General features: G+C 63.5%; 2 protein-coding genes across 2 annotated transcripts; both read right to left on the bottom strand.

Annotated features, from left to right (window-relative positions):
• Positions 1-3,659: 3,659 nt before the first annotated feature.
• Positions 3,660-15,175, bottom strand: RAMP2 (receptor activity modifying protein 2). The gene is made up of 5 exons (XM_074940492.1): positions 14,763-15,175; positions 11,993-12,127; positions 9,464-9,598; positions 7,521-7,623; positions 3,660-4,968 (listed from the first exon to the last, which is right to left on the bottom strand). The coding sequence occupies exons 1-5, from the start codon at positions 14,830-14,832 to the stop codon at positions 4,713-4,715; spliced, it is 699 nt and encodes a 232-aa protein (XP_074796593.1). The 5' UTR covers positions 14,833-15,175; the 3' UTR covers positions 3,660-4,712.
• Positions 15,176-17,710: 2,535 nt separating this feature from the next.
• LOC141978542 (receptor activity-modifying protein 1-like) lies at positions 17,711-21,952 on the bottom strand. Its single transcript, XM_074940722.1, has 5 exons — positions 21,844-21,952; positions 20,204-20,242; positions 19,726-19,752; positions 18,784-18,925; positions 17,711-18,087 (listed from the first exon to the last, which is right to left on the bottom strand). Exons 1-5 carry the CDS (start codon positions 21,902-21,904, stop codon positions 17,727-17,729), a joined length of 630 nt encoding a protein of 209 aa, XP_074796823.1. The 5' UTR covers positions 21,905-21,952; the 3' UTR covers positions 17,711-17,726.
• Positions 21,953-22,237: the final 285 nt, after the last annotated feature.

Raw genomic sequence — 22,237 nt, 5'->3', positions numbered from 1 at the left:
CCCAGTTGCGTTCCCTGAAAGCTCCCGGCACTGCGGGGTGGCCCCTGCGGGGGGTGGACGCTGGGCCTGGTGGGGCGGAGGGGAGCGGGAGCTATGGCTGCGGGAGGTGGGTGGGACGGTCTGTACGGAGCTGTGCAGGGCCCCAGCCTGGCAGGCAGGACGTCAGGGGTCTGTGCCCTGCTCTGCGATCTTGGGCACGTCCCATCCCCTCTTGCTACCTCAGTTTCCCTGGGCCACAGCGGGGACGGGATCGACTGCTCGGGGCCAGAGCGAGGATACATGCGTATTTGTGCAGAGCATTGAGATCTGCACCTAAAGCTGCCCTGGAAGGGCCATGAGGCGGCTCGGCCTTGGGGGGCGCTTGGACATGTGCCTCAGGCTTCAGCGCAGACCGGGTACTCCAGAGCTGCAGGCGAGGAGTGGGGCCCTCGCTGTGGGCATGTGGGGTGACTGTGCCAAGCATCAGTCTCATAACTTGGGAGAGGCAGCTGGAGCCTGGCACATCAGTGAGCTGACAAGCATCTTGGGGTTAGAAACCAGCTTGTGAATATCCTGGGAAGAGGGTTTCTCATCAGATTTAATTTTTTTCTCTCGTCCTGGCCAGGCTGGAAATGCAGCTGCAGCAGCTCCCAGCCCCATCCCAGAGGCCTGGCTGCAGGGGCAGGGCTGGGGCCTACGTGCCCAGCCGCACAGCAGTTCCATTCTTGGGCCACTGGCAGACTGTTCTCTATTGGGTGTTTACTGTCTCTCTGTCTAACTGCCCTATCCCACGTGACGGGACAGCTGCCATCATGGGGAGGAGGAATGGCAGGGTCACGGGTGGGCACTTTTCAAACTGATCCCGCCAGCTCTGCCCACACCCATCCAGGTGCCTTTGGGCCCCTCGCCTGTTCGCCATTCCTTCCTAGCCTTCCTCTCATGAAGCCACACCTGCTTCATTCCCTCTCACAGAGTCCCCTGGTGCCCTGCGGGAGGGGAACCTGCTGCTCTCAGTGACTGGCATTGGGAGGGATGGCCCCTCCAGGTGCTTGGAATAGGCCGAGTCCCCACGCTCCCTGCACCGGGCATGTCCATCCCAGCATGGCCTCATCCCCGACCGGGTGCCCCAAAGGCCTAGGATTCCCCTGCGTGGTTCCAGAGTCACCCTGCTTCTTCCCCACAGCCTCTGGTGCTCACAGCTCCATGCCTCTGGTGCCTCTCAGCCCTCTCCCTGCCACCTGGCTCCTTTCCTGCCACCACCAGGCCTCCGATCACCCCTGGGGTGGGGAGTACAGCAGGGACAGGAATCCAGGGAGCTGCTCTCTCCCATCAGGGACAGCTGGTAGCACTGGGGTGTACTGGGCACTAGGGGGCAGCGTTGCCCTCCCAGCCGGAGCCTGGCGCATTGGCAGACGGGGTGGGGATGAGGTGACTGACCTGTGCGTGGCACTGTCTGAGGGCCGGGGCTGGGCTGGGCTGAGGCACTGAGGCGCGGCGAGCGGTGACTCCCCAAATGTTCCATCTGGGCTGCAGCTGCCACCAGCTGCCTGGGAGCTGGAGCCTGTCCCTGTCCTCAGTGCAGTGGCCACGCGGGCATGGACCCCGGGTTCCCTCTGGGTGGGGGAATCCATGTGCCCGATGAGGAGGGCAGAGCACCAGTACCTGGCCCGTTCTGCCCTCTCTGGGCCCCTGCACCCTGCCATCGCTGCAGGCCTGCACACCCCAGAGCGAGCTACATGCACAAGGGTTGACAGCAGCAGCATTTACTCCCCTCATCACCTTGGCCTGAGGCTCTGGGAGGAGCCAGGTGCCAGCAGGGAACCCTGCTCTCAGAACAGGGTGGGACATGGGGTGCCACAGGCTGGGCCCAGCCTGGAGACCCTCCATCCCCTGTGGCAGACTCTGCCCTGACTGCTGGGCGGCAGAGCTGTTGAGGGCCCTCGGGAAATGCCCACTGGGGTCCTTCCCCCTTCCCCTGCCCAAGGGCTCATTCTGAGGCCACGTTGGGCCCCCACTGTCAGCTAAGCAGGGGCTCTCCCAAAGGTCACAGCATAGGGCGTTCCTGGGAGCTGCAGAGACCTGGCCAGCTCCCAGTGTCGTGTTTTCCGTTCACTGCGAGGGAGTGGCCGGTGGACGAGCGGAGGAAGGAAGGAGCCAGCAGAGTGGGCCTCGGGGGCTTTGTTCCCCGACTCTCTGGGCAGGAAAGAGAACGGCAGAGGCAGCCTCATCTCCCTCCTGCACACGCACTGCTGCCTTGCTGGGCAGGATGGAGGCCTGGTGCCCACCCAGAGCCCTCGGGAGCGACTCCTGGTCAAGGGTTGCCGGAGCCCAGACACTAGGGGAGAGGGCTGGGAGCCTGGTGAGGCTGGGAGCATTAGGGAACAAAGCCAGGGAGTCATGGCCCACCCTACACACCGACCCTAGCAAGAACGAGCTATCTCCTGGCCCCACAAAGGGAGCGACGTGGGGCCCAACCCAGGAGGGAGCTGACTGTGGTCGCACCCCACCTCACCGAGTGGATGCAGGCAGATAAGGGGCCCAGCTGGGGCAGGACCCCCATGGGTGCTTCCCAGACTCCGTGACATGCCTGCCTGGAGCCACCACCCACACGTTCGAGGGCGCATGGCAAACTGGGGCCAGGCTGCGCACTGGAATGAGACTGACTCTCGGTCTGGATCTGAGCGTGAAGGGCTGCTGCAAAGGGGCTCCCTCCTTACCCTCCCCCCCCCCCCCCCGGCTTCGGGTGCCACCCAGACTGGCAGCAACCCGGGCGGACAGGAGGGGCCCGCTAAGCCACACGTCCCATGCTCAGCGTGGAGGAGGTATTGACATTTAAACCAGGGGCCTTTTCAGGGCGTAGGCCGCCCAGTGACTAGACCAGGAAGAGCAGCAGGGCTGGCAGGAGAGAAGAGGCCGGGTCTGGGCTACCAGGCACGGATCCCCAGACTGGAGAGCCAGCTACAGTGCAGCCACCCGGCAGGCTGGGCCTCCCCAGATACACACGCAGGCTCGTAGTCGCCAGGCGTGCACAAGCACACACACACACAGTGATTGCCACAGACTTGCCAAACACAGATCTGCCCACAAGTAACCTGTGCAGGCCTCAGCCAGCACCGATTCTCTCCTAGCCCCAATGCCCTGGTCCCTGCACTGCCCCAAGGGAACCTGGTCCCACCCTGACCCCGGAGTCTGCCTCGCTCCAGCCCTGATGGAAGGGGACCCTGTTCCCTAGCGCTTCCCCAGTGCTGCTTGGTTTGAGGGACCCAGGCCAAGGCAATCAGGGAGTCCCCCTGCACGACGAGGTCATTGGCAGCTCACCGGGCAGGTCGCTGGACTCAGTGTCATTATCCAAAAGAGGGAACTGCGGGGTCTACATGTCACCCAGCAATGTGCCATGGGCCAAGAGGCCTGTAAGCCACCAACTGGCCCTGGAGGATCCTATGACAGGCCCCAAGTCCCTGCTCAGTGCCACAAATTGAAGGGGAGACAGAATCAAGTTCCACCCAACTCCCAATGGGACTGTGGCACAGTGCGCCAAGGGGGACACTGCCCAGCTGGTATGGGGGGAAGGGCTGGGGTTTATCTCTAATTCCCACGTGTCTGCAGGAGCCAAGGCAAGAAACCGAATGGCCAAAGGACGCGCCCAGGGCTCAGGAAGGGAAGATCTTTAATCTCCAGCTGGTTAACCAGGGAGCCTGTTTGCAAAGGGGGTCAGAAAAAGCCAGTAAAAGAGGCACGCAGCCTCCGGTGTCACGTGGCGAGGGAGCCTGCCCCAGGCATCAGAGCCCCATAAACAGGGTGGGGAAACCCACTGCTCTGGCACGACATCCTGTCCCGAAACACAAGGCTGTCTCAGCAATGCAAGGCGAGGGGCCCCCTTCATGCACCCATGACGCCAGCCCGAGCACAGCAACCTCTTCTTCCTGGCGGGGCCTAGAAGGCAAAGCAGCCGTGTGAGGAGAGGGGGTTTCTCCAGAGGATGTGGTGCATCCAGGTACATCTGACCCCTCTTCGCATGGAACTGCAGCCACTCTGTAAATCAGTCCACCTGGGGCTTCCCTTGCCAGCTGCTCAGTGCAGATCAGGGACCGACAGGAGGGCGTCCTCCCCAGGGCACTGGGGCAGCTGGGACTCAGCAGAGCCCTTGTCCTGGAAGGGGTTTGCACTTGTTAAGCTGTGGGGAGCTGCGAGTGGGACCCCAGCAGGGAGCTACGCAGGCGTGAGATCCAGAGCAGAGTCGCCCACGGGGCTCTCCCCTCCTGCCCCGCCGGCATCGGCGAGGTCTAGCAGGCCTGGGATTGGAAGCCCAGAGCTGTAACCGCATTTGAGCAGGCCCAGCGTGGTACAAACCCTGGGTGTTCAGCCAGAGATAGAGGATGCTCCAGCCGCTCGGAGGGGGCCGCTCTGGGCTGGTTCTCCGAATGTCTCCGAACTGTTGGGCCTGGCCTGGCAGTCGGGCCTGTAAGACGGGGCCTCTGCCAGCTCCTGCTTGTGACCAGGTTGGAAGCAGCGGGAGCAGGGCATTGGTTCCAGTGCCAGCCGGAAGCGAGTGCTGCAGGGGTAGGAGTGGAGCACTCGGGTCTCCCGACTCTCCGGCGCTGGAGCTCAGCCAGCAGGCAAAGGCCTGGCGCTGGCTCCCAGGGGACAAGGTCAGGTTGGGTCAGAAGTTCGAGCCCGGTCTGGTTCTCTAACACACTGGCGATGCCTCCGGCACCCTCCGAGCCCTGTGGCGCTCAGGACTGCATCTTGCCGTCCTTGCTCCTCCACACCACCAGCGTGACCAGAAAAGGGATGAGGCAGATGGGGGCGAGGATGAGGGCCAGCAGCACATCCTCCGGGGGGTCGAGGAACACGGGGTGCTCCTGGGTGCAGTTCAGGAAGTAGGTGCGGTGGCTCTGGACGATGCATTCCTCGGCGATGCTGTTGGGGTAGCCGTAATTCTGTTTTTCTGCGAAGGTCTCCAGGCAGTGGCGGAGGTCGCTGTATGGCCTGCGGGGGGAGAGGGGACAAGCTGGGGAGTTTCCTTTGAGACCGAGGCGTTATCTGGTGCCGCAAACTGGCTGTGGACCAGCAAGAACCGCAGCTGAGGAGCCGGGTCGGCTCGCCGTCCCAGGACGGTCCCTTTCCGCCGTGCTGGCTGCTTTGCCCTGCCGGAGCGGGATAAAGGGGCCTCCCCCTGGAGGAGTCCTGCCCCCAGCTTACAACCGCCTCGTTCCCAACTGCCCGCTACCCTTCACCTCACACAGCCGTGGGCACCCGGCAACATGGGCGGGACGCTGCGGCGTGCTCCGGCGGCTCTTTGCCGGTGCTCTGCGTGGGTGGAAATGGGGAACCCAGGTCCAGGCAGCAGGGACCTGGGCCCACCCGTTCTCATGTGTGAGGCTCCCTGACTGGCCTGTTGGGTCGTACTGCCAGGGGCTGGCTGGGCAGGGTGGGTGCATAATAATACTAGAGCCTGTCTCCTCTCGCCCACTGAGCTGCCTAAAGGAGGCAGCCTCATTAGCCCCCTTTTACAGATGGGGAAATGGAGGCACGTGAAGGGCTGTGCCTTGCCCAAGGTCATGCAGCGGAGCTGGGAGTTAACCCGGGACCCCTGAGTCCCGGTGTGGTTCCTTGCCCACTAGAACCCCACCCCTGCCCTGCTCACAAGCCACAGGGGATGCACAAAGCCAGGCACGTGCCTTCAGGCTGTGCCATGGCAGCGTGCCGGGGGGCTGGAGAGGAGCTGGGGGGCAGCAGGGGGCAGGCAACATGCAAGTGCCGCATTCTTCAGCCATGCCCAGCTCCCCCCAGGCCCCGCGGACGCCAGGCCAGGCTGGAGCGAAGTAGCAGGTTGGCTGGGTTCCTCAGCAGGCCGGGCCGGGGGCCAGCAGGCCCCTGGGGAGCAGCTCAGAGCTGACTGCTCGGGGCTCCGCTGTGGCTGGCCCTGTTGGGAGGTAGGCTCAGCAGAAGCTCTGCCCGCCTTGGGAACTCGCTACAAGGACACCCACCCCGTGTTTCAGCTTTGCCTGCCAGGTGGAGTCCCCCTTGTTGCCATCCCAACCTCCCCTCCCCACCCCCCTCCCATCCTGACCCTCTCCATCCCCATCCCAACCCTCCTGGTCCCCATCCCACCCCCCTTCCTCACCCCTACTCTGTGGAGCGAGGTGCTCCACACGGCTCTGGAAATCAGTGTCCATGAACACACCCGAGTGCTCGGCGAACTCACAGGTCCAAGCGGCCAGCGGGTCACAGGTGCCAGGCAGGAGGCAGGGCAGCTGGCCCCAGCCTGGGGAAAGAGACTCCAGCACCTTGGACCCTCGGGCTGCTCGGCTGGGGCTGCTGGGGATTTTGGGCTATTCAAACCAGCCGGGCCTGTTCCCCAAACACCTCATGCCCCTTTGGCACGTCCTGGTGGCTACACGGCTGGAGACTAACAGTTCCGCTCGGTTAGAGTCAGTGCATCGGAAATTGGGAACAAAACAAGCCTTTTCCTTTCATTCAGTGTTCCCTGCAGAAAACAATCCCCACGCTCTGCCCAGCCCCAGACGGGTGTCGGGCTCAGTGGGGCCCCGGTACAGCCAGTGGGATGCACACCCTTGCTGTGACGAAGTGGGACTGTTCTTAAAGTTTCTTCTGAATAGTGTGGGGGTGCCTCAGTTTCCCCTATGAAGTTCTTAAGTATCTAGGTGGTGGCGTAAGGGTGCATGATCATTGCAGAGCCCTAGAGGGCAGGTGTGTGCAGGGGTCTGGACACAGAGAATGGCCGACACCCTGTTTCCTGGCAACTGATGGCCTGGGCCCTTCCCCCCTGCAAGGTGAGAGCTAAAGGATTGGAGAACAAAGGAATTAGGTGACCTCCTGGCCCGGGAAAGGAACAAAGCCCAGAGGAGGTGGGGCTGGAGGGAGTTTCAGTTTGGGGCTGGCTGGGACATGGAGTGAAGGGCAGACGTGGTTGTCTGGCTCACTGCCCCCCAAAATGGACCCGGCTGAGGGGTCCTGTTCTCTGCACCTACAAGCTCTGTTTTAGAACATGTTCCTGTCATTTAATAAACCTCTGTTTTACTGACTGGCTGAGAGTCACGTCTGACTGCGAAGTTGCGGGGCAGGACCCTCTGGCTTCCCCCGGACCCCGCCTGAGCGGACTCGCTGTGGGAAGCGCACGGAGGGGCAGAGGAGGCTGAATGCTCTGAGGTCAGACCCAGGAAGGTGGGAGCCGGGTGAGCTGTGTGCCCTGCAGACAGGCTGCTCACAGAGAGGAGACTTCCCCAGAGTCCTGACTGGCTTCATGGGGAGCAGTTCCAGAGCATCGCCGGGGGACTCCGTGACACCTGCCACCCCCCATCGCATCACCCAGAGGCAGCTGCCCTCTGCTGGGTTCCCAGCCTCCTGGGTCTGAGAGCCCTGTGTGCTTTGCCCCCGCTCCTCTGCTGGGCTGGTCGTTGCTCTCTGCAGCTCACAGGCTGGTGCATGGTGGAAAGGGCTCTGCCAGGAGCCAATGAACAAACTCCACAGTGTGGCTTTATGCCTGGGGCTGATCAATCCCCCAGCCCCTGCGGTACCTGCTGATGACTCTCCATTCGCACAGTTGCGCCCTGGTTATGTTCATCATCCAGTGACTGAAATTGTCCCAGCACATGTAGGCTATCAGATTGTACTTTTCATCTGGAAAGAAGAAAACCAAAGGTCTTGGCAGCTGGCTCAGGCCTGGGAGCCAAGTGCTACCCGCTGGGTACAGGGTCCACCCCTTGGGACAGGCAGCAACAAGGACAAAGCTGGCAAGGCTGGTCTCTGACTGATTCAAGCAGCTTCCCCCCAGCCCAAGCCTGGAGTCCCCTTCCCAGCGATCCCTCCCCATTGCTCGCACACCAACTCCCAGCAGGGGTGGCTCTAGGGGCCCCTCTGTGACACTGGCAGGCCAGGTGTCAGCTCAGGCCAAGTTCCCCATGCGACACCAGACACACTATTGTGGGATGTTAAAGAGGACAGAAGACTTTGTGGCTCTGGTCTTGCCCCGCCATGGAGATGAATCGTACAAGTGGATTCCTCCCATCAGCTGAGTTTGCAGCTCAGAGCACAGGGGAAGAGGGGAATAAAAGACCCTTACAAGAAGGAACTGGATTTCCATGCTGCTTGGACTCTGGGGGCAAGTTTTCTAGGCAGAACCACAGGCTTCCCCAGCTGTTTAGAGTGGATTAGTCCCAAAGGACATACAGAGGTTGCTTATTATAGAAACTTCTATTACCTTTTGAAACATAAGCTTGTGCATGTGTGTTTACCTGCTTTAGCCTCGTGAATAACTCTCGTTTCCTCTCTCCTAGTTATAAGAACTACTTTATGTAGTTTATTATCGGATTGGCTACAAGCGTTGTCCTTGGTGTGAGATCTGAGGTGGTAAGTGACCTGAATGTTGCTTGTGGCACCTTAGAGACTAACCAATTTATTTGAGCATAAGCTTTCGTGAGCTACAGCTCACTTCATCGGATGCATGCAGTGGAAAATACAGTGGGGAGATTTTATATTCACAGAGAACATTTTCCACTGCATGCATCCCATGAAGTGAGCTGTAGCTCACGAAAGCTTATGCTCAAATAAATTGGTTAGTCTCTAAGGTGCCACAAGAACTCCTTTTCTTTTTGCGGATACAGACTAACACGGCTGCTACTCTGAAACCTGAATATTCCTGTGATCCTTGGTGCAAGGGATCGTCTCTCACACAGCCAGGCTCCCCTGGGTGGCCAGACAAGGGGTATCCCAGGGACTGTGACTCCCCATTAAGGCTGTGATGGTGCTGGAGGAATGCACACCGGATAGCAGGCTGGGGAGATCGAAGCATGGAGCTCAACCACTCCGGGGCTGGTGCCCCAGTTCCGAACAAGCTGCCCCGAGGCTGGTGCTCACAGTCCTGAGTCACTGCAGGCAGCTTGAGGCCCTCTATGCAGTCAGGGCTGAGGGTGGGCCCCGGCGCAGGGCGGGTGCAGTATGGCCCTTGCCCAGTGGCAAAGCCCCAGCCTGAGGGACTGGCAGGATGGCACCAGGCGCGGGCTGGGGAGGGGGCCTGCAAGGGCTGGAGGGGATCAGCAGCGCCTGTGAGCCCCGGGGACCTGGCATTCACAGGGCATGTTACTGTGCCCATCCCTGCTGTCTCCAGGTGCCACGTGCAAGGCACCAATTTCCTCAGGAAGGGCCCTGCCCTTCTAGTGTCTCCTCCCTGGAGCTCTCAGGCCTGCAGGGTGCGGGGTGGCGCAGGACACAGAAGCCATTGAGACGACACGGGTCAGTGGTGCCTGGGTCTCCCCAGCCCCTGTGAGCCCTGACGGAGCCGGGAGACGCCTGGGGCGATGGCCCGGCTGCGCTGCCCATTCGTTGACAAAGGGAGACGGGTGCCGGGTGGAGACTTGCTAGCCAGCGGCAGGGGAGGGATCCCTGGAGTCCCGGCTTGGTCCTGGCACGGCGAGCTCTGTCCTCACTGCCCCACCCGTGGCCGGGCGCTCCGGGCACTTACCCGCAGTCATGTTGAAGAGCAGGCTCTTGTACGGCTGCTCAGGCTCGGTCGCCATCTGGTTCTGCAGCTCAGCCAGAGACTCGTTGTCTCCCGACGTGGCGGTGCCTGCGGGACGGAGCTCGCTCCCGAGAGCCGCTGGAGGAGGGGGACACGTCAGTGAGACACGGCCCGCGGGTTTGCTGCTGCCCGGCCCGGTGCCCTGCCCCGAACTGGGGCTCGTGGGGGGCAGTGACATCCCTTGGCCGGTCCCTGGGGCGCGAGGGGGGGATTTTGATTCTAGAGGAGACGCCCGAGAAGGGGCAGCGCTGGGGTGGTTCGTGTGGGCTAGAGGCAGGCCTGAGCCCATCACCCCCTGGCTCCAACCCCTCCCACCCACGGCGGCTCCATCGCTCAGCCCAGCACACCCGGGGCCTGCGTCTCACTCGTGGCCAGGCCGGGCGGCGGGGCCAGGAGGAACAGCGTGAGGTCTCCCCAGGCCCTGTCAGAGCGCGGCCCTGAGCACCCGCCACGCGCCCGCAGCCCAAGCAGGCAGCTGCAGCAGGGGTGGGCGTGGGAGCAGAAAGGGGAAGCAAAGGGGGTGCAGGCTGGAGCCACCGGCAGGGCGGAGAAGCTCCAGCCCCACACGGTGCCTCCCGCCAGCGCCTCTCCTCTTTGCACATGGGTTAGCCCAGCTCCCCAGGCGGGGACCACCCCGCCCCACTGCAGAGGGCTCAGTGGCCCTGCCCCTCTGCTCTCTGCCCGGGCTGCCAGCTCCCCACGCATTGCCCCATCAGTACCTTCTTTGGGGCCAGCGGGGAGCAGCCCGTGGCTTCTCCGTGGAGGCGGCCCATGGCGCCAGCTGCTGTGGCGTGGGGCAGATGAGCCTCCCCCTTGGTCCGGGGTTGGGGAGTGGGGCGGGGGCTGGTGCAGCCCATCTCACTGCCCCAGAAGTTCCACCCCCACCCCAGCTTGGACGATTTATAGACGGCCCCAGTGACCAGTTTGGTAGCGGCTTCCATAGGGCTGGCTGTGGCTGGGGGTCTCTGAGTCCCTGTGGCGTTGCGGGAGGGGGCTTCACTGAGGGTGCTAAGGGTCTGGGACCCCGAACAGGAGACTTCACTCTGTAGGCCGACCTGCTTGGCTCCTCCTTGGCCCCCCTCAATTTCCCAGCTGCTCCCCCTCCCCCACCCGTTCTCGACTCGGACAGGGACTGTGGGGCTGAGTCCATGTCCTTGGGCAGGGCAATAAATACCCCGACTCAGAGGGGCTCTGTGAGCCTGTGGCACCCAGTGCTGATGACACCCACACCCCTTGGGGCCAGACCGGGAACGTGGTGACCCCCATGGAGAACCTGGAGTCACCCCAGCTCGTCCCCAGGGCAAGATGAGAGTCTGACCAGGGGTTCACTGACAGCAAAAGGAGGGGCTCTCGTCTGTGGCATGGCAGGACTGGGGATTGGCCCGGGGCTCAGTGGGGCTGAGCGATGGCTCAGTGGGGCTGGAGGTTGGTCTGGGATTTGCTGGGGGGGGGGGGGCTGTTCTGTGGCACAATGGGGCTGGTCCAGGGCTCAGTGGGGCTGGTCCATGGCACAGCAGGGCTGGGGGCTGGGCTGTGGGGCTGGTCTGGGGCTCAACAGGGCTGGGGGGCTGATCCAATGCTCAGCGGGGCTAGGGGCCGCTCTGTGGCTCAGTGGGGCTGGGGGCTAGTCCAGGGCTCAGTGGGGCTAGGGGGCTGGTCCGTGGGGCTGGGGGCTGGCCCCTTGCTGTCTTTCCATCTGTTCCTGCATTTGCAGGATCTCACAGCAATCGGCTCTTCTTGCTCCCGTCAGCATGTCCGTGTAGGAGCAAATCCAACCCAGCGACAGCTCTGGGCTCCCGGGGCGAGGCAGCCGCCCCGTGAGAGGCAGGGGCCCTAATGGACGTGTTTCCAGCACCTCTCAGGCCAGGCCACGGGCAGCCGTTTCACGCAGCCCCTTTGGCTCGTCCGTCCTGGGGCCTTTCCAGCTTTGACTGGGAATTCTCTGCCAGTCTGAGCTTCGTTAAGGTCCGTGAATGTTTGTGCCGCTAATTAGCAGGGAAGAACCAAAGGCCTTGAGGCTGGGGAGGGGGCCTACGAGGGCTGGAGGGGATCAGCAGCGCTTGTGAGCCCCGGGGACCTGGCACTCACAGGACATGTTACTGTGCCCATCCCTGCTGTCTCCAGGTGCCACGTGCAAGGCACCAATTTCCTCAGGAAGGGCCCTGCCCTTCTAGTGTCTCCTCCCTGGGAGCTCTCAGGCCTGCAGGGTGGCGCAGGACACACAAGCCATGGAGACAACATGGGTCAGTGGTGCCCGGGTCTCCTCAGCCCCTGCCAGCCCTGACGGAGCTGGGAGACGCCCGGGGCGATGGCCCGGCTGCGCTGCCCGTTCGTTGACAAAGGGAGACGGGTGCCGGGTGGAGAATTGCTAGCCAGCGGCAGGGGAGGGATCCCTGGAGTACCGGCTTGGTCCTGGCACGGCGAGCTCTGTCCTCACTGCCCCACCCGTGGCCGGGCGCTCCGGGCACTTACCCGCAGTCATGTTGAAGAGCAGGCTCTTGTACGGCTGCTCAGGCTCGGTCGCCGTCTGGTTCTGCAGCTCAGCCAGAGACTCGTTGTCTCCCGACGTGGCGGTGCCTGCGGGACGGAGCTCGCTCCCGAGAGCCGCTGGAGGAGGGGGACACGTCAGTGAGACACGGCCCGCGGGTTTGCTGCTGCCCGGCCCGGTGCCCTGCCCCGAACTGGGGTTCGTGGGGGGCAGTGACATCCCTTGGCCGGTCCCTGGGGCGCGAGGGGGGGATTTTGATTCTAGAGGAGACGCCCGAGAAGGGGCAGCGCTGGGGTGGTTCGTGTGGGCTAGAGGCAGGCCTGAGCCCATCACCCCCTGGCTCCAACCCCTCCCACCCACGGCGGCTCCATCGCTCAGCCCAGCACACCCGGGGCCTGCGTCTCACTCGTGGCCAGGCCGGGCGGCGGGGCCAGGAGGAACAGCGTGAGGTCTCCCCAGGCCCTGTCAGAGCGCGGCCCTGAGCACCCGCCACGCGCCCGCAGCCCAAGCAGGCAGCTGCAGCAGGGGTGGGCGTGGGAACAGAAAGGGGAAGCAAAGGGGGTGCAGGCTGGAGCCACCGGCAGGGCGGAGAAGCACCAGCCCCACACGGTGCCTCCCGCCAGCGCCTCTCCTCTTTGCACATGGGTTAGCCCAGCTCCCCAGGCGGGGACCACCCCGCCCCACTGCAGAGGGCTCAGTGGCCCTGCCCCTCTGCTCTCTGCCCGGGCTGCCAGCTCCCCACGCATTGCCCCATCAGTACCTTCTCTGGGGCCAGCGGGGAGCAGCCCGTGGCTTCTCCGTGGAGGCGGCCCATGGCGCCAGCTGCTGTGGCGTGGGGCAGATGAGCCTCCCCCTTGGTCCGGGGTTGGGGAGTGGGGCGGGGGCTGGTGCAGCCCATCTCACTGCCCCAGAAGTTCCACCCCCACCCCAGCTTGGACGATTTATAGACGGCCCCAGTGACCAGTTTGGTAGCGGCTTCCATAGGGCTGGCTGTGGCTGGGGGTCTCTGAGTCCCTGTGGCGTTGCGGGAGGGGGCTTCACTGAGGGTGCTAAGGGTCTGGGACCCCGAACAGGAGACTTCACTCTGTAGGCCGACCTGCTTGGCTCCTCCTTGGCCCCCCTCAATTTCCCAGCTGCTCCCCCTTCCCCACCCATTCTCGACTCGGACAGGGACTGTGGGGCTGAGTCCATGTCCTTGGGCAGGGCAATAAATACCCCGACTCAGAGGGGTTCTGTGAGCCTGTGGCACCCAGTGCTGATGACACCCACACCCCTTGGGGCCAGACCGGGAACGTGGTGACCCCCACGGAGAACCTGGAGTCACCCCAGCTTGTCCCCAGGGCAAGATGAGAGTCTGGCCAGGGGTTCACTGACAGCAAAAGGAGGGGCTCTGGTCTGTGGCATGGCAGGACTGGGGATTGGCCCGGGGCTCAATGGGGCTGGAGGTTGGTCTGGGATTTGCTGGGGCTGGGTGGGCTGTTCTGTGGCACAATGGGGCTGGTCCATGGCACAGCAGGGCTGGAGGCTGGGCTGTGGGGCTGGTCTGGGGTTCAGGGGGGTTGGGGGGCTGGTCCATGACACAGTGGGGATGGGGGACTGGGGGCTGCTCTGTGGCTCAGTGGGGCTGGGGGCTAGTCCAGGACTCAGTGGGGCTGGGGGGCTGGTCCGTGGGGCTGGGGGCTGGCCCCTTGCTGTCTTTCCATCTGTTCCTGCATTTGCAGGATCTCACAGCAATCGGCTCTTCTTGCTCCCGTCAGCATGTCCGTGTAGGAGCAAATCCAACCCAGCGACAGCTCTGGGCTCCCGGGGCGAGGCAGCCGCCCCGTGAGAGGCAGGGGCCCAAACGGACGTGTCTCCAGCACCTCTCAGGCCAGGCCACGGGCAGCCATTTCACGCAGCCCCTTTGGCTCGTCCGTCCTGGGGCCTTTCCAGCTTTGACTGGGAATTCTCTGCCAGTCTGAGCTTCGTTAAGGTCCGTGAAGGTTTGTGCCACTAATTAGCAGGGAAGAACCAAAGGCCTTGAGCCAAGAGATCCGTCCGGCAGCGACGCTCGCCAGGTGCCAGTGGCAGCGCTGACAAGACCCATGGGCGCGGAATAGCGAGGGGCGCCCCAGCAGGTCCCAGGGAGCCGCGTCTCCTTGAGACACGCCCCTGCCCCTCCAGGCAGGAGCAGGGTCCTGGGCACAGTCACACGCATTATACTAGCGCTGCACAAAACCCAGCTACCAATCCCCCTGGCCCTCCGGGACCCCAACCTCCGTCCCACGCACGGCGATACTGAAGCACAGAAAGGGCAGGGACCTGCCCGAGGATGCAGGGGCCGGGGCCAGACCTGGGAATGGAGCCCAGGAGCCCAGGCTCCCAGCAGGGGAGGGAGGGTCCCGAAGGCCTTATCCTCCACACAGGCATTACGCCTGCCACTCAGATCCCTGAGGTGAGGGCTGCGGACAGCTCCCTTCAAGCCCCCCTTTCACACAGTCCAGGGCGGAGGGGTAACTCTGAGCCCAATAGCCAGTTCCTTCCCCGGGACCTCTTGTGCATTAGGGAGCTAGACCTTGGGGCTGGGTTAGTGCTAGCTATGAGCCCCTCTGGAGCCCCCCTCACACACAGAGTACCCTGGGGCTCCAGAGGGGTCTGGCTTGCGGAAGCTGGAGCCAGGTCTTGCTTTGCCAAGTGGCCCAAAGCTTCAAACTCCCCAGCTCCACCCCCAGACTCCTGGAGCTGGAGCGAACCCAGCCTGCCTCCAGCACTTACCCCAGAGCAGCAGCAGCAGCAGGAGCCCAGGGCAGAGCCTGCCAGAGCCGGCCTCTCTGCAAAGTGCCATCCTGCAAAGCCTGCCTGCTAACGGCCAGGACGACTATTTCAACGGAAATAACAGGAAGCAAACTCCTTTCCTCTGACAGGGCTGGTAGTGACTACAGAAGACGTGTGAAAAATGAGATTACTCAGTGCTGCCTTAAACCAGACCTCCCCGCGGGACGCCCGTCAGGACCGCCCGCCTGCGGGGCCCAGCTCTGCTAGGTGTGTGCGCCACCAACTGGGCATCGCTCCTTGGGGGCACCGAGCCTTTGCCAGCCCCCGGCGGCTCCCCGCATCGCCCCTGGCAGCTGGGCCGGTGGGAGAGGCTCCGCTCCCTCCACCGACCACACAGCAGCGTTTACGAGGCCCACTGTTTGTTTACTTGTATATTTCCCTTTAATCCCGTCTGGGCTGGGTTGTGAAATCCATTGGCTCCAGGGAGCGGACACGGAACGTGTACTAGCCCAGGACGGGCTATGGGACTCGCGGGGCTGCAGGCACAGCACGGCTAATGTGCCCAGTCCTTCCAAACATCACCTGCCCACGCCCCATCAGCCTGGGGAAGACCCAGTCCCCCCACCACCCCGTGGAAAGGAGCGAGATGGGGCAGCACTGGGACACCTGCCCAGGGTGCCAGGAGGCCTCACAGCGCCACCAGGACCGCCCAGGGAAGTTACCAAAGTGGGGGTGGGGTGCTAACTGCTGCTTAGTGAAGACAAATGTGCTCTGTCGGTGCCCCTCCGTCCTGGCCTGCAGCCCCCCTGCTATCCCAGCCCGGGGCTCCCTCCACACACAGCTCTGTCGGTGCCCCTCCGTCCTGGCCCGCAGCCCCCCTGCTCTCCCAACTCTGGGCGCCTCCAAGCAGACGTGAACACTTCAGAACGACACCACACTGTGCAGCAGTTCTGTGATGCACTCCTGCAGGGATCAGGCTGAGACCAACCGAACTCATGTCACTTGTGGCCTGAGACAGCATTTGAGTCCAACGTTTCCCCTTTAAAGTCAGTCTCTGGATCTCCCAGACTGTGTGTAAATTACAGGGCAAAGGGTTCGCAGTGAGGAAGATCCTATCGCTCCGTGCGTTGGGCTTTCACTGGAAAGGTCCTTGAGTCACTGGCCAATTAGCGCTGAGCAGCACCAGAGAACCTCGTTCCGGGAAGCTCCCAGCCGTTCACTGGAAAGCAGCCACATCTGGAACGGATAACGCCCCAGCGCATGAAGCTGCCCGGTGTGGATTCGGGGTTAGAGCCCCTGGATCCTGTTCTTTGTTGTCTGGAGCCGAGGCTGGAGTTCGGCAGATAGTTTCCCTGCCAAGGAAACACCCACTGATGTCAGCTGTACTGCTGGAGTTTAGACGGGGCCATGCTGTCACTTGCTCATGTGATTCTCCTCTGCCTGGCCCAGCAGCAGCTCCAGAGCTCACCCTCTCTCCCCCACATTCTGCCAGCCAAAGCCTGTTCTCCTGGCTCCTGCCCCGGGGGATTCGAGACAGGGCAGGGCAAGCGGAGGGCTGCAGCAGGGCCTGGAGGCTGCTGAGGGGAAGAGCCTGCGATCGCTGCCCCACTGAACTTGGGATCTGCTCCAGGCGTGTCCGCACTGGCTGAGTGCTCTGGACAGGCCAAGGCTGCAGGGGTCTGGGTTCAGCTCCTCTAATCACTGCTGGGCCTGCAGAGCAACCATCATTCCCACTGTCCCTCAGCCCCTCCCTCGCAGGGCCCTGAGTACTCCCCCTCCCCAGACCAGCCACCCCCAGGACCGGGCAGCATTGCTCGCCCCTGTACAGCAAGGGGAGGGGCTCAGGGAGTCTGGAGCAGAGCTAGGAACAGAATTCCTAGCCCCCCACACTCTAGCCACTAGTCCCCACTCCCCTCCCCACACCAGGGATAGAACCCAGGAGTCCTGGCTCCAAGCACCCCACAACCACTAGTCCCCACTCCCCTCCCCGAGCCAGGGATAGAACCCAGGAGTCCTGGCTCCAAGCACCCCCCCAACCAGTAGACCCCACTCCCCTCCCCAAGCAAGGGATAGAACCCAGGAGTCCTGGCTCCCAGCCCCACCCCCTCTAACCACTAGACCCCACTCCCCTCCCCAAACCAGGGATAGAACCCAGGAGTCCTGGCTCCCAGTCTTCACGGAGTCACCAGGCGATGCTCTGGAACTACTCCATACGAAGCCAGTCAGGACTCTGGGGAAGCCTCCTCTCCCCAGGGGAAGAAGCTTACACAACTTTGACCTTCCTGGGCCTGACCTCGGAGCATTCAGCATCCCCATCCACACTGTGCGTTTCCCCCAGCGAGTCTGCCCAGGCGGGGTCCTGGGGAAGCCAGAGGGTCCTGCCCCCCAACTTCGCAGTCAGACGTGACTCTCAGCCAGCGTAAAACAGAAGGTTTATTAGACGACAGGAACATGGTCTAAAACAGAGCTTGTAGGTACAGAGAACGGGACCCCTCAGTCAGGTCCATCTTGGGGGGCAGGAAGGCCAGAGCCCCATCTGAGCCTCCCCTCATTTCCCCAGCCAGCTCCAAACTGAAACTCTCCAGCCCCTCCTCTCCTTTGTCTCTTTCCCAGGCCAGCAGGCCAACTGATCTCTTTGTTCTCCAACCCCTTCAGTTGGCATCTTTGCAGAGAAGGGTCCCAGGCCATTAGGAGACAGGGTGTCGGCCATTCTCTGTGTAGACAGCATCACACTGGCCCCCTAGGGCTCTGCCACAATCACACACCCTTATCCCACCACCTGGATACTTAAGTACTGTATAGGGGAAACTGAGGCACCCACACAGTATTCAGAGAAAATATTAAGAACATTCCCACTTCGTCACACCAGCACCCACCCCAACCACTAGACCCCACTCCCCTCCCCGAGCCAGGGATAGAACCCAGGAGTCCTGGCTCCCAGCACCACCCCCTCCCCCGCAACCACTAGACACTCTCTCTCCCTTTCCAGTTGGTGCCCAGGACTGCGCGAGAAGAAGCCCGTTGTCTGCTGAGCACAGGTGGTGCTGCTGGGAGGGGCCAGTCCGGCTTTGGCTTTGGCTCAACCTTCCTGGCCTTGCGGAGCGTGAGAGCAACCACGAGAGGGGTCAGGCAGGCAGACATGGCAGCCATGGCTAGGACAGGCCCCAGAGGTGGCTGGCTGGGCTGGGAGCTGGCAGGCGTGGTGCAGTTGGTGAAATATTCCATGTGGATCTGCAGGAAGAAGGAGTCAAGAGCGGGGCTGGGCCAGGGGCAGGACAGAGCCTCGGCCATCAGCACCGTGCAGTTGGAGAGGTCGCTGTAAATCCTGGAGAGGGAGAGGAAGAGATGTGAGGCTGAGCCTGGCTGGGTCTGTGGGGTTTGGGGCTTCAGGGCTCAGCAGCAGCCAGCGAGGTGGCCAAAACAAGCCCCAAGCCAGGCACTGACCGTGCGTCCGGTAATGGCAGTGACGGGGGCACCGTTCACCCGCGGGGTCCCCATGGGCCTTAAACTGCATCCACTCAGCACCTGCTATGCAGCCACTGCTGGGAGCCGAGCAGCCACCAGCCGCAGCCTGTGCGTCGCACCCCCACCCTGCACGCGGGACGCCGATGGCACCCTGCACGTGGGACGCTGCAGGCAGCCGATGGTGCGTCGCACCCCCACCCCACCCCGCACGCGGGACGCTGCGGGCAGCCGATGGTGCGTCGCACCCCCACCCTGCACCCAGGACGCCGCACACACCAGAGGCACTGCATGATGTGCCCTGGTCTCAGCGTGCTGACAGCTGTGTGCAGGGAAACAGGACACACTGCAGCCCTGACTTGTTTGAAAATCCCTTTTCTGCACGGGGTCGCTACCGAGCCGGGGCCCTCGGGGTCCCGGAGCCCATCTAAGAGCAAACCCCAGCGAGGCGATGCTCTGTCCCGGCACCTGCCCGTGCCCCAGCGCTGTGTGCACTCGGCTCCCAGCCCCAGAGTGCCTCAGAAGCAAGGATCTCTCTGGGGCGGACGGACGTCCAGACCTGCTGATTTGGTCCCACTGACACCGGCTCCACTCTGGCGTGGCCATGACTGTGGCGTGGAAGGTGGTCCAGCAGTATAGGGAGATCCACTCCAGGTAGGTGTCCCTGCAGTGGGACGACCCGTCCTCCTCGGCAAAGGGGCCTAGGGGAAGAGATCTGCCTGTTAGTCACCCCGGAGGATCTGCGGCAGAGCTCTGGGCGGGGCAGAGGCCCTGGCACTGCTAGGCTGGTGTCTGCTCTACCCCAGCTCCTTACAAGGCACATAGGCTGGGGGAATGAAGGACTCCAACCAGCTCCGTCCTGCGTTTCCCAGCTCCTTCCACTAGCTCTGCCCCCTGCAGCGCAGCTCCCGTCCCCGCCCACAGCCCAGCAGAGTCCAGAGCGTGCCCCTTGCCTCGGCCCGGCTGCATCGGAACCAGCCCAACCCAGCCTCGGGCTCCCCGGAGAGAGCCCCAGCTAAGACACGAGATCCCAGAGGCCTGGCCAGACACTCAGCTCCCACAACTGGGGGCGGGCTGGGCTGGCCCGGGTGGATCCAGAAAAGTGCCATTGTCCCTTGCCTCCTAGCAGGGCCGGGGCCCAGAGAATGAGCCTCAGCGTTAGCAGCCTGCTGGCTCGGTGCTGGGACAGCAGCTCGTGGGACTGGGGCCTGCCCCCAGGCTGAGCCAGTGCCCGTGAGCTCCGGGCACCATCGGCTGCTTTCTAGCGACAGCTGGTGTTGCTGGGAGCGGGGCTGGGAGCCCTGCAGCCCGGCCCAGTGTCCCCATCTCTGCCCAGCCCGGGCACCCCCCCCCCCCCCCCGCTCCTGCCTGGGTCTGTGGCCACGCCGGAGCGAAGCGCGCGTGCTATGGAAACCGAAGTGTGGTGAGCAGTGCAGAGCCCCCCAGTCCTGATGGGAGGACCGACACCTAGGCATGATGGGTGCAGGGGGGCATCACTCACCGTCCTCCTCCAGATTCAGGTAATGACCTGCAAGAGCAAAGGGGAAGGATCAGAGCAGGGAGTGGAGGGAGGGGGCGAGCCAGTGGGGCCCGGCCAGGGTGAATCGGTCCAGCTCCCGTCTCAGCTGCGTGGGCACCATCAGCAGCGGTGGGTACCGTCTCCCTCCACCTCGGCCCAGGCTGCTCTACCCGCTACCAAGACCTTGGGGAATCCTCCAGGAAGGGACCCCCAGGAGCAGGGTGCCCTCAGCACTGGGTGGGAGCTATGGGGAAACAGGTCACTGCTGGAGGGAGACCCGCACGTGCCTGCAGTTCAGCATCCCTGACAGCACCCCACCTCAGGGGCAGGAGTGGGGGCACCGGGAGGGCAGGGGGGGAGGTGCCATTTGTGGCACAGAGTGGAGGAGGGAGCTCAGGATCAGGTCCCCAGAATTCTTCCCGGGGTCCCACCTTGGGAGGCCAATACAGGGGTCTCTTACTTTCATCCTCGAGGTCTCCGTAGGTCAGCTCCCCGCACCCTGCAGCAGGAGATGAGAGCGGTCATGGCAGAGCTGGGCTTGGCCCCCACAGGCCATTCCACACCCAGCCCTGTCACCTGCTCAAGCTGAGATGAGCTCGCAGAGGAGGCCCCGGCTTTGGAGGGAGACGCCAAAGGGAACGGGCTGGGGCTTCCCCCTGGGCCCTGGGGAGACCCCCCGTGGGGAGCAGGGCCCCTGCGCTCAGGCAGTGCACCCTCCGCGGCTGTAGCCGGGCTGTCTGCGGGGGCTGGGCTCCAACCTCGGGGGCGCTGGTGCCGACGGGCTGGTTCCTGAGCAGACGGATCGATTTTCCGGGCCGAGGAAGGTAAGCAGCAAATATCGGCTCCGAGGCACAGGGACGGGGCAGAGCTGGGGCACGGGTCTAGCAGGGTGGAGATGGAGGCAGAGGGTGGAAATGCCCAGGGACTGACCGCGCCGCGGGAGGAGCTGGCGTGTCCCTCCCTGGCACATGCCCACTCATACCCCTAGGAGCCATTCCCATCCACCCCCAAGGGCTTTGGATACGGGCCCCATGGCCCAGCACTGAGCCCAGCGCCAGCCCACCAGGACCCCCTCACACCCCACCCAGCGCAGCCCCAGTGGCTCTCGGTGCCTTGGCTCAGGACGGGCTTACTCAGCACTGCAGGACAGGCCCTGTCTGGGAGCATGAAACGCTGATCAGCCCCCGGGGCCTCCGACTAGCCATAAATCTGCTCAGGGCTCCTGGGGAGGGGTCCCCAATGGGACAGCCCGGCAGAAAGGAACCCAAACCCAGGGGAGATGTGAGAGCCAGGAGCGCCCTGCCCGGGGGAGGAAGATGGGCTGTACCCCCTCCCAAACAGTATCTAGCCCTCAGACAGGAGTCAGCCCGATGCAGCTGACGCCCCTGCCGACCAGCCCTTTTGGGGCTCTAGGGACTGGATGCAAGGAGGGCGCTCATGCCCCCCTGCTCCTCTCTCCCTGCTGGGACCTCCCAGCCGGGCGCTGAGGGCGTCAGAGGAGCCGGGTGGGGGCTGTGTGTGTGGGAGGCAGCGATGGGCCGAGGGATGCGCCCTTACGTGGACACGTCTGACTCCATAGGGCCTGCCCACGGGAGCCGCACACACGGCCAGGCGCTGCACAGAACCCCTGGGCCTGCAGCGGGGACGCCCCTGGGCACCCGTCCCCTCCAGAGCAGCAGGGAGAGTTGGTGACCACACAGGGTGCTGGGGATGTGGCACGGCCCCCCGAGGGGCTGGGCTCTTCATGGTGGGGGAGGCCAGCCTAGGGGACACTGCTGCCTTCAGACCATCCCCACTAGCAGAAGCGACAACCCTTGAACCAGGAGGGCCAAGCAGTAGCAGCTGGTCACAAAGCAGCAGCACCTGCCCTGGGGAGGGAGAAGAGACAAATGCAGCAGCTGGAGCCAGGGCGGTTGGCCAGGGTCGGCCGCTCTCTGCCTTCCAAGGGGCTTCCCAGGCAGCATGTCAGGCCTGGAGCCAGGCTCAGCATCCAATCCACTGGGGATCAGACCGCAAGGGGCCCGGCGGGAGCTGCCAGGCCTGGGCTCTTTGGGAAATCTGGCCCCACACGCAGGACCCGGGGAGGGGCAGCTGCCTTACCCCACTGCAGGAGAGGGATTAGCAGCCAGGAGCAGAGGTGTGGCCGGGGCTGGACGGGCATTCTCCCCACCGGCGGGGCCAGGGCACAGACGTTCCCCAGGAGAGGGGCAGCAGGGCCCTTGCCCAGATATCCCCCAGCCACTTATCGCCCCATCTAGCACCTGGGCTATTGGCGGCAGCCCAGCCAATGGGAGGGAAGAGGGCAGGGAAAACATCCGCTCACCCAGGGCTGGATCTTCCAGCCTCCAAAGTCATCAGATAAGAGGTTGAGTGAGATCTCCAGGCTGCGGGTGACTGTACAGGGAGGGATGGGGCAGGGGTCTGGGGGGTTGGCCAGGGAGCGCTCCAGGGTCTGGGACTGGGGGACAGGCTGATGGCTGAGTGGTACCATGCA

Source organism: Natator depressus, chromosome 27 (genome assembly GCF_965152275.1).
Source record: "Natator depressus isolate rNatDep1 chromosome 27, rNatDep2.hap1, whole genome shotgun sequence".
NCBI lineage: Eukaryota > Metazoa > Chordata > Testudines > Cheloniidae > Natator > Natator depressus.
This window is presented reverse-complemented; position numbering and strand designations above follow the sequence as displayed.

What these genes read in the sequence shown, in the direction of transcription:
- RAMP2 (XM_074940492.1), bottom strand. Translation starts at nt 14,832, where the DNA reads ATGGCACTTTGCAGAGAGGCCGGCTCTGGCAGGCTCTGCCCTGGGCTC. An exon ending in GCTCTTCAACATGACTGCGG is followed by an intron (nt 9,599 to 11,992) that starts GTAAGTGCCCGG and finishes CCCCTCCTCCAG; the next exon opens with CGGCTCTCGGGAGCGAGCTC. An exon ending in GCTCTTCAACATGACTGCGG is followed by an intron (nt 7,624 to 9,463) that starts GTAAGTGCCCGG and finishes TCTTCTTTCCAG; the next exon opens with ATGAAAAGTACAATCTGATA.
- LOC141978542 (XM_074940722.1), bottom strand. Translation starts at nt 21,904, where the DNA reads ATGCCCGTCCAGCCCCGGCCACACCTCTGCTCCTGGCTGCTAATCCCT. An exon ending in CGGAGACCTCGAGGATGAAA is followed by an intron (nt 19,753 to 20,203) that starts GTAAGAGACCCC and finishes TTGCTCTTGCAG; the next exon opens with GTCATTACCTGAATCTGGAG. An exon ending in CCTGAATCTGGAGGAGGACG is followed by an intron (nt 18,926 to 19,725) that starts GTGAGTGATGCC and finishes CTCTTCCCCTAG; the next exon opens with GCCCCTTTGCCGAGGAGGAC.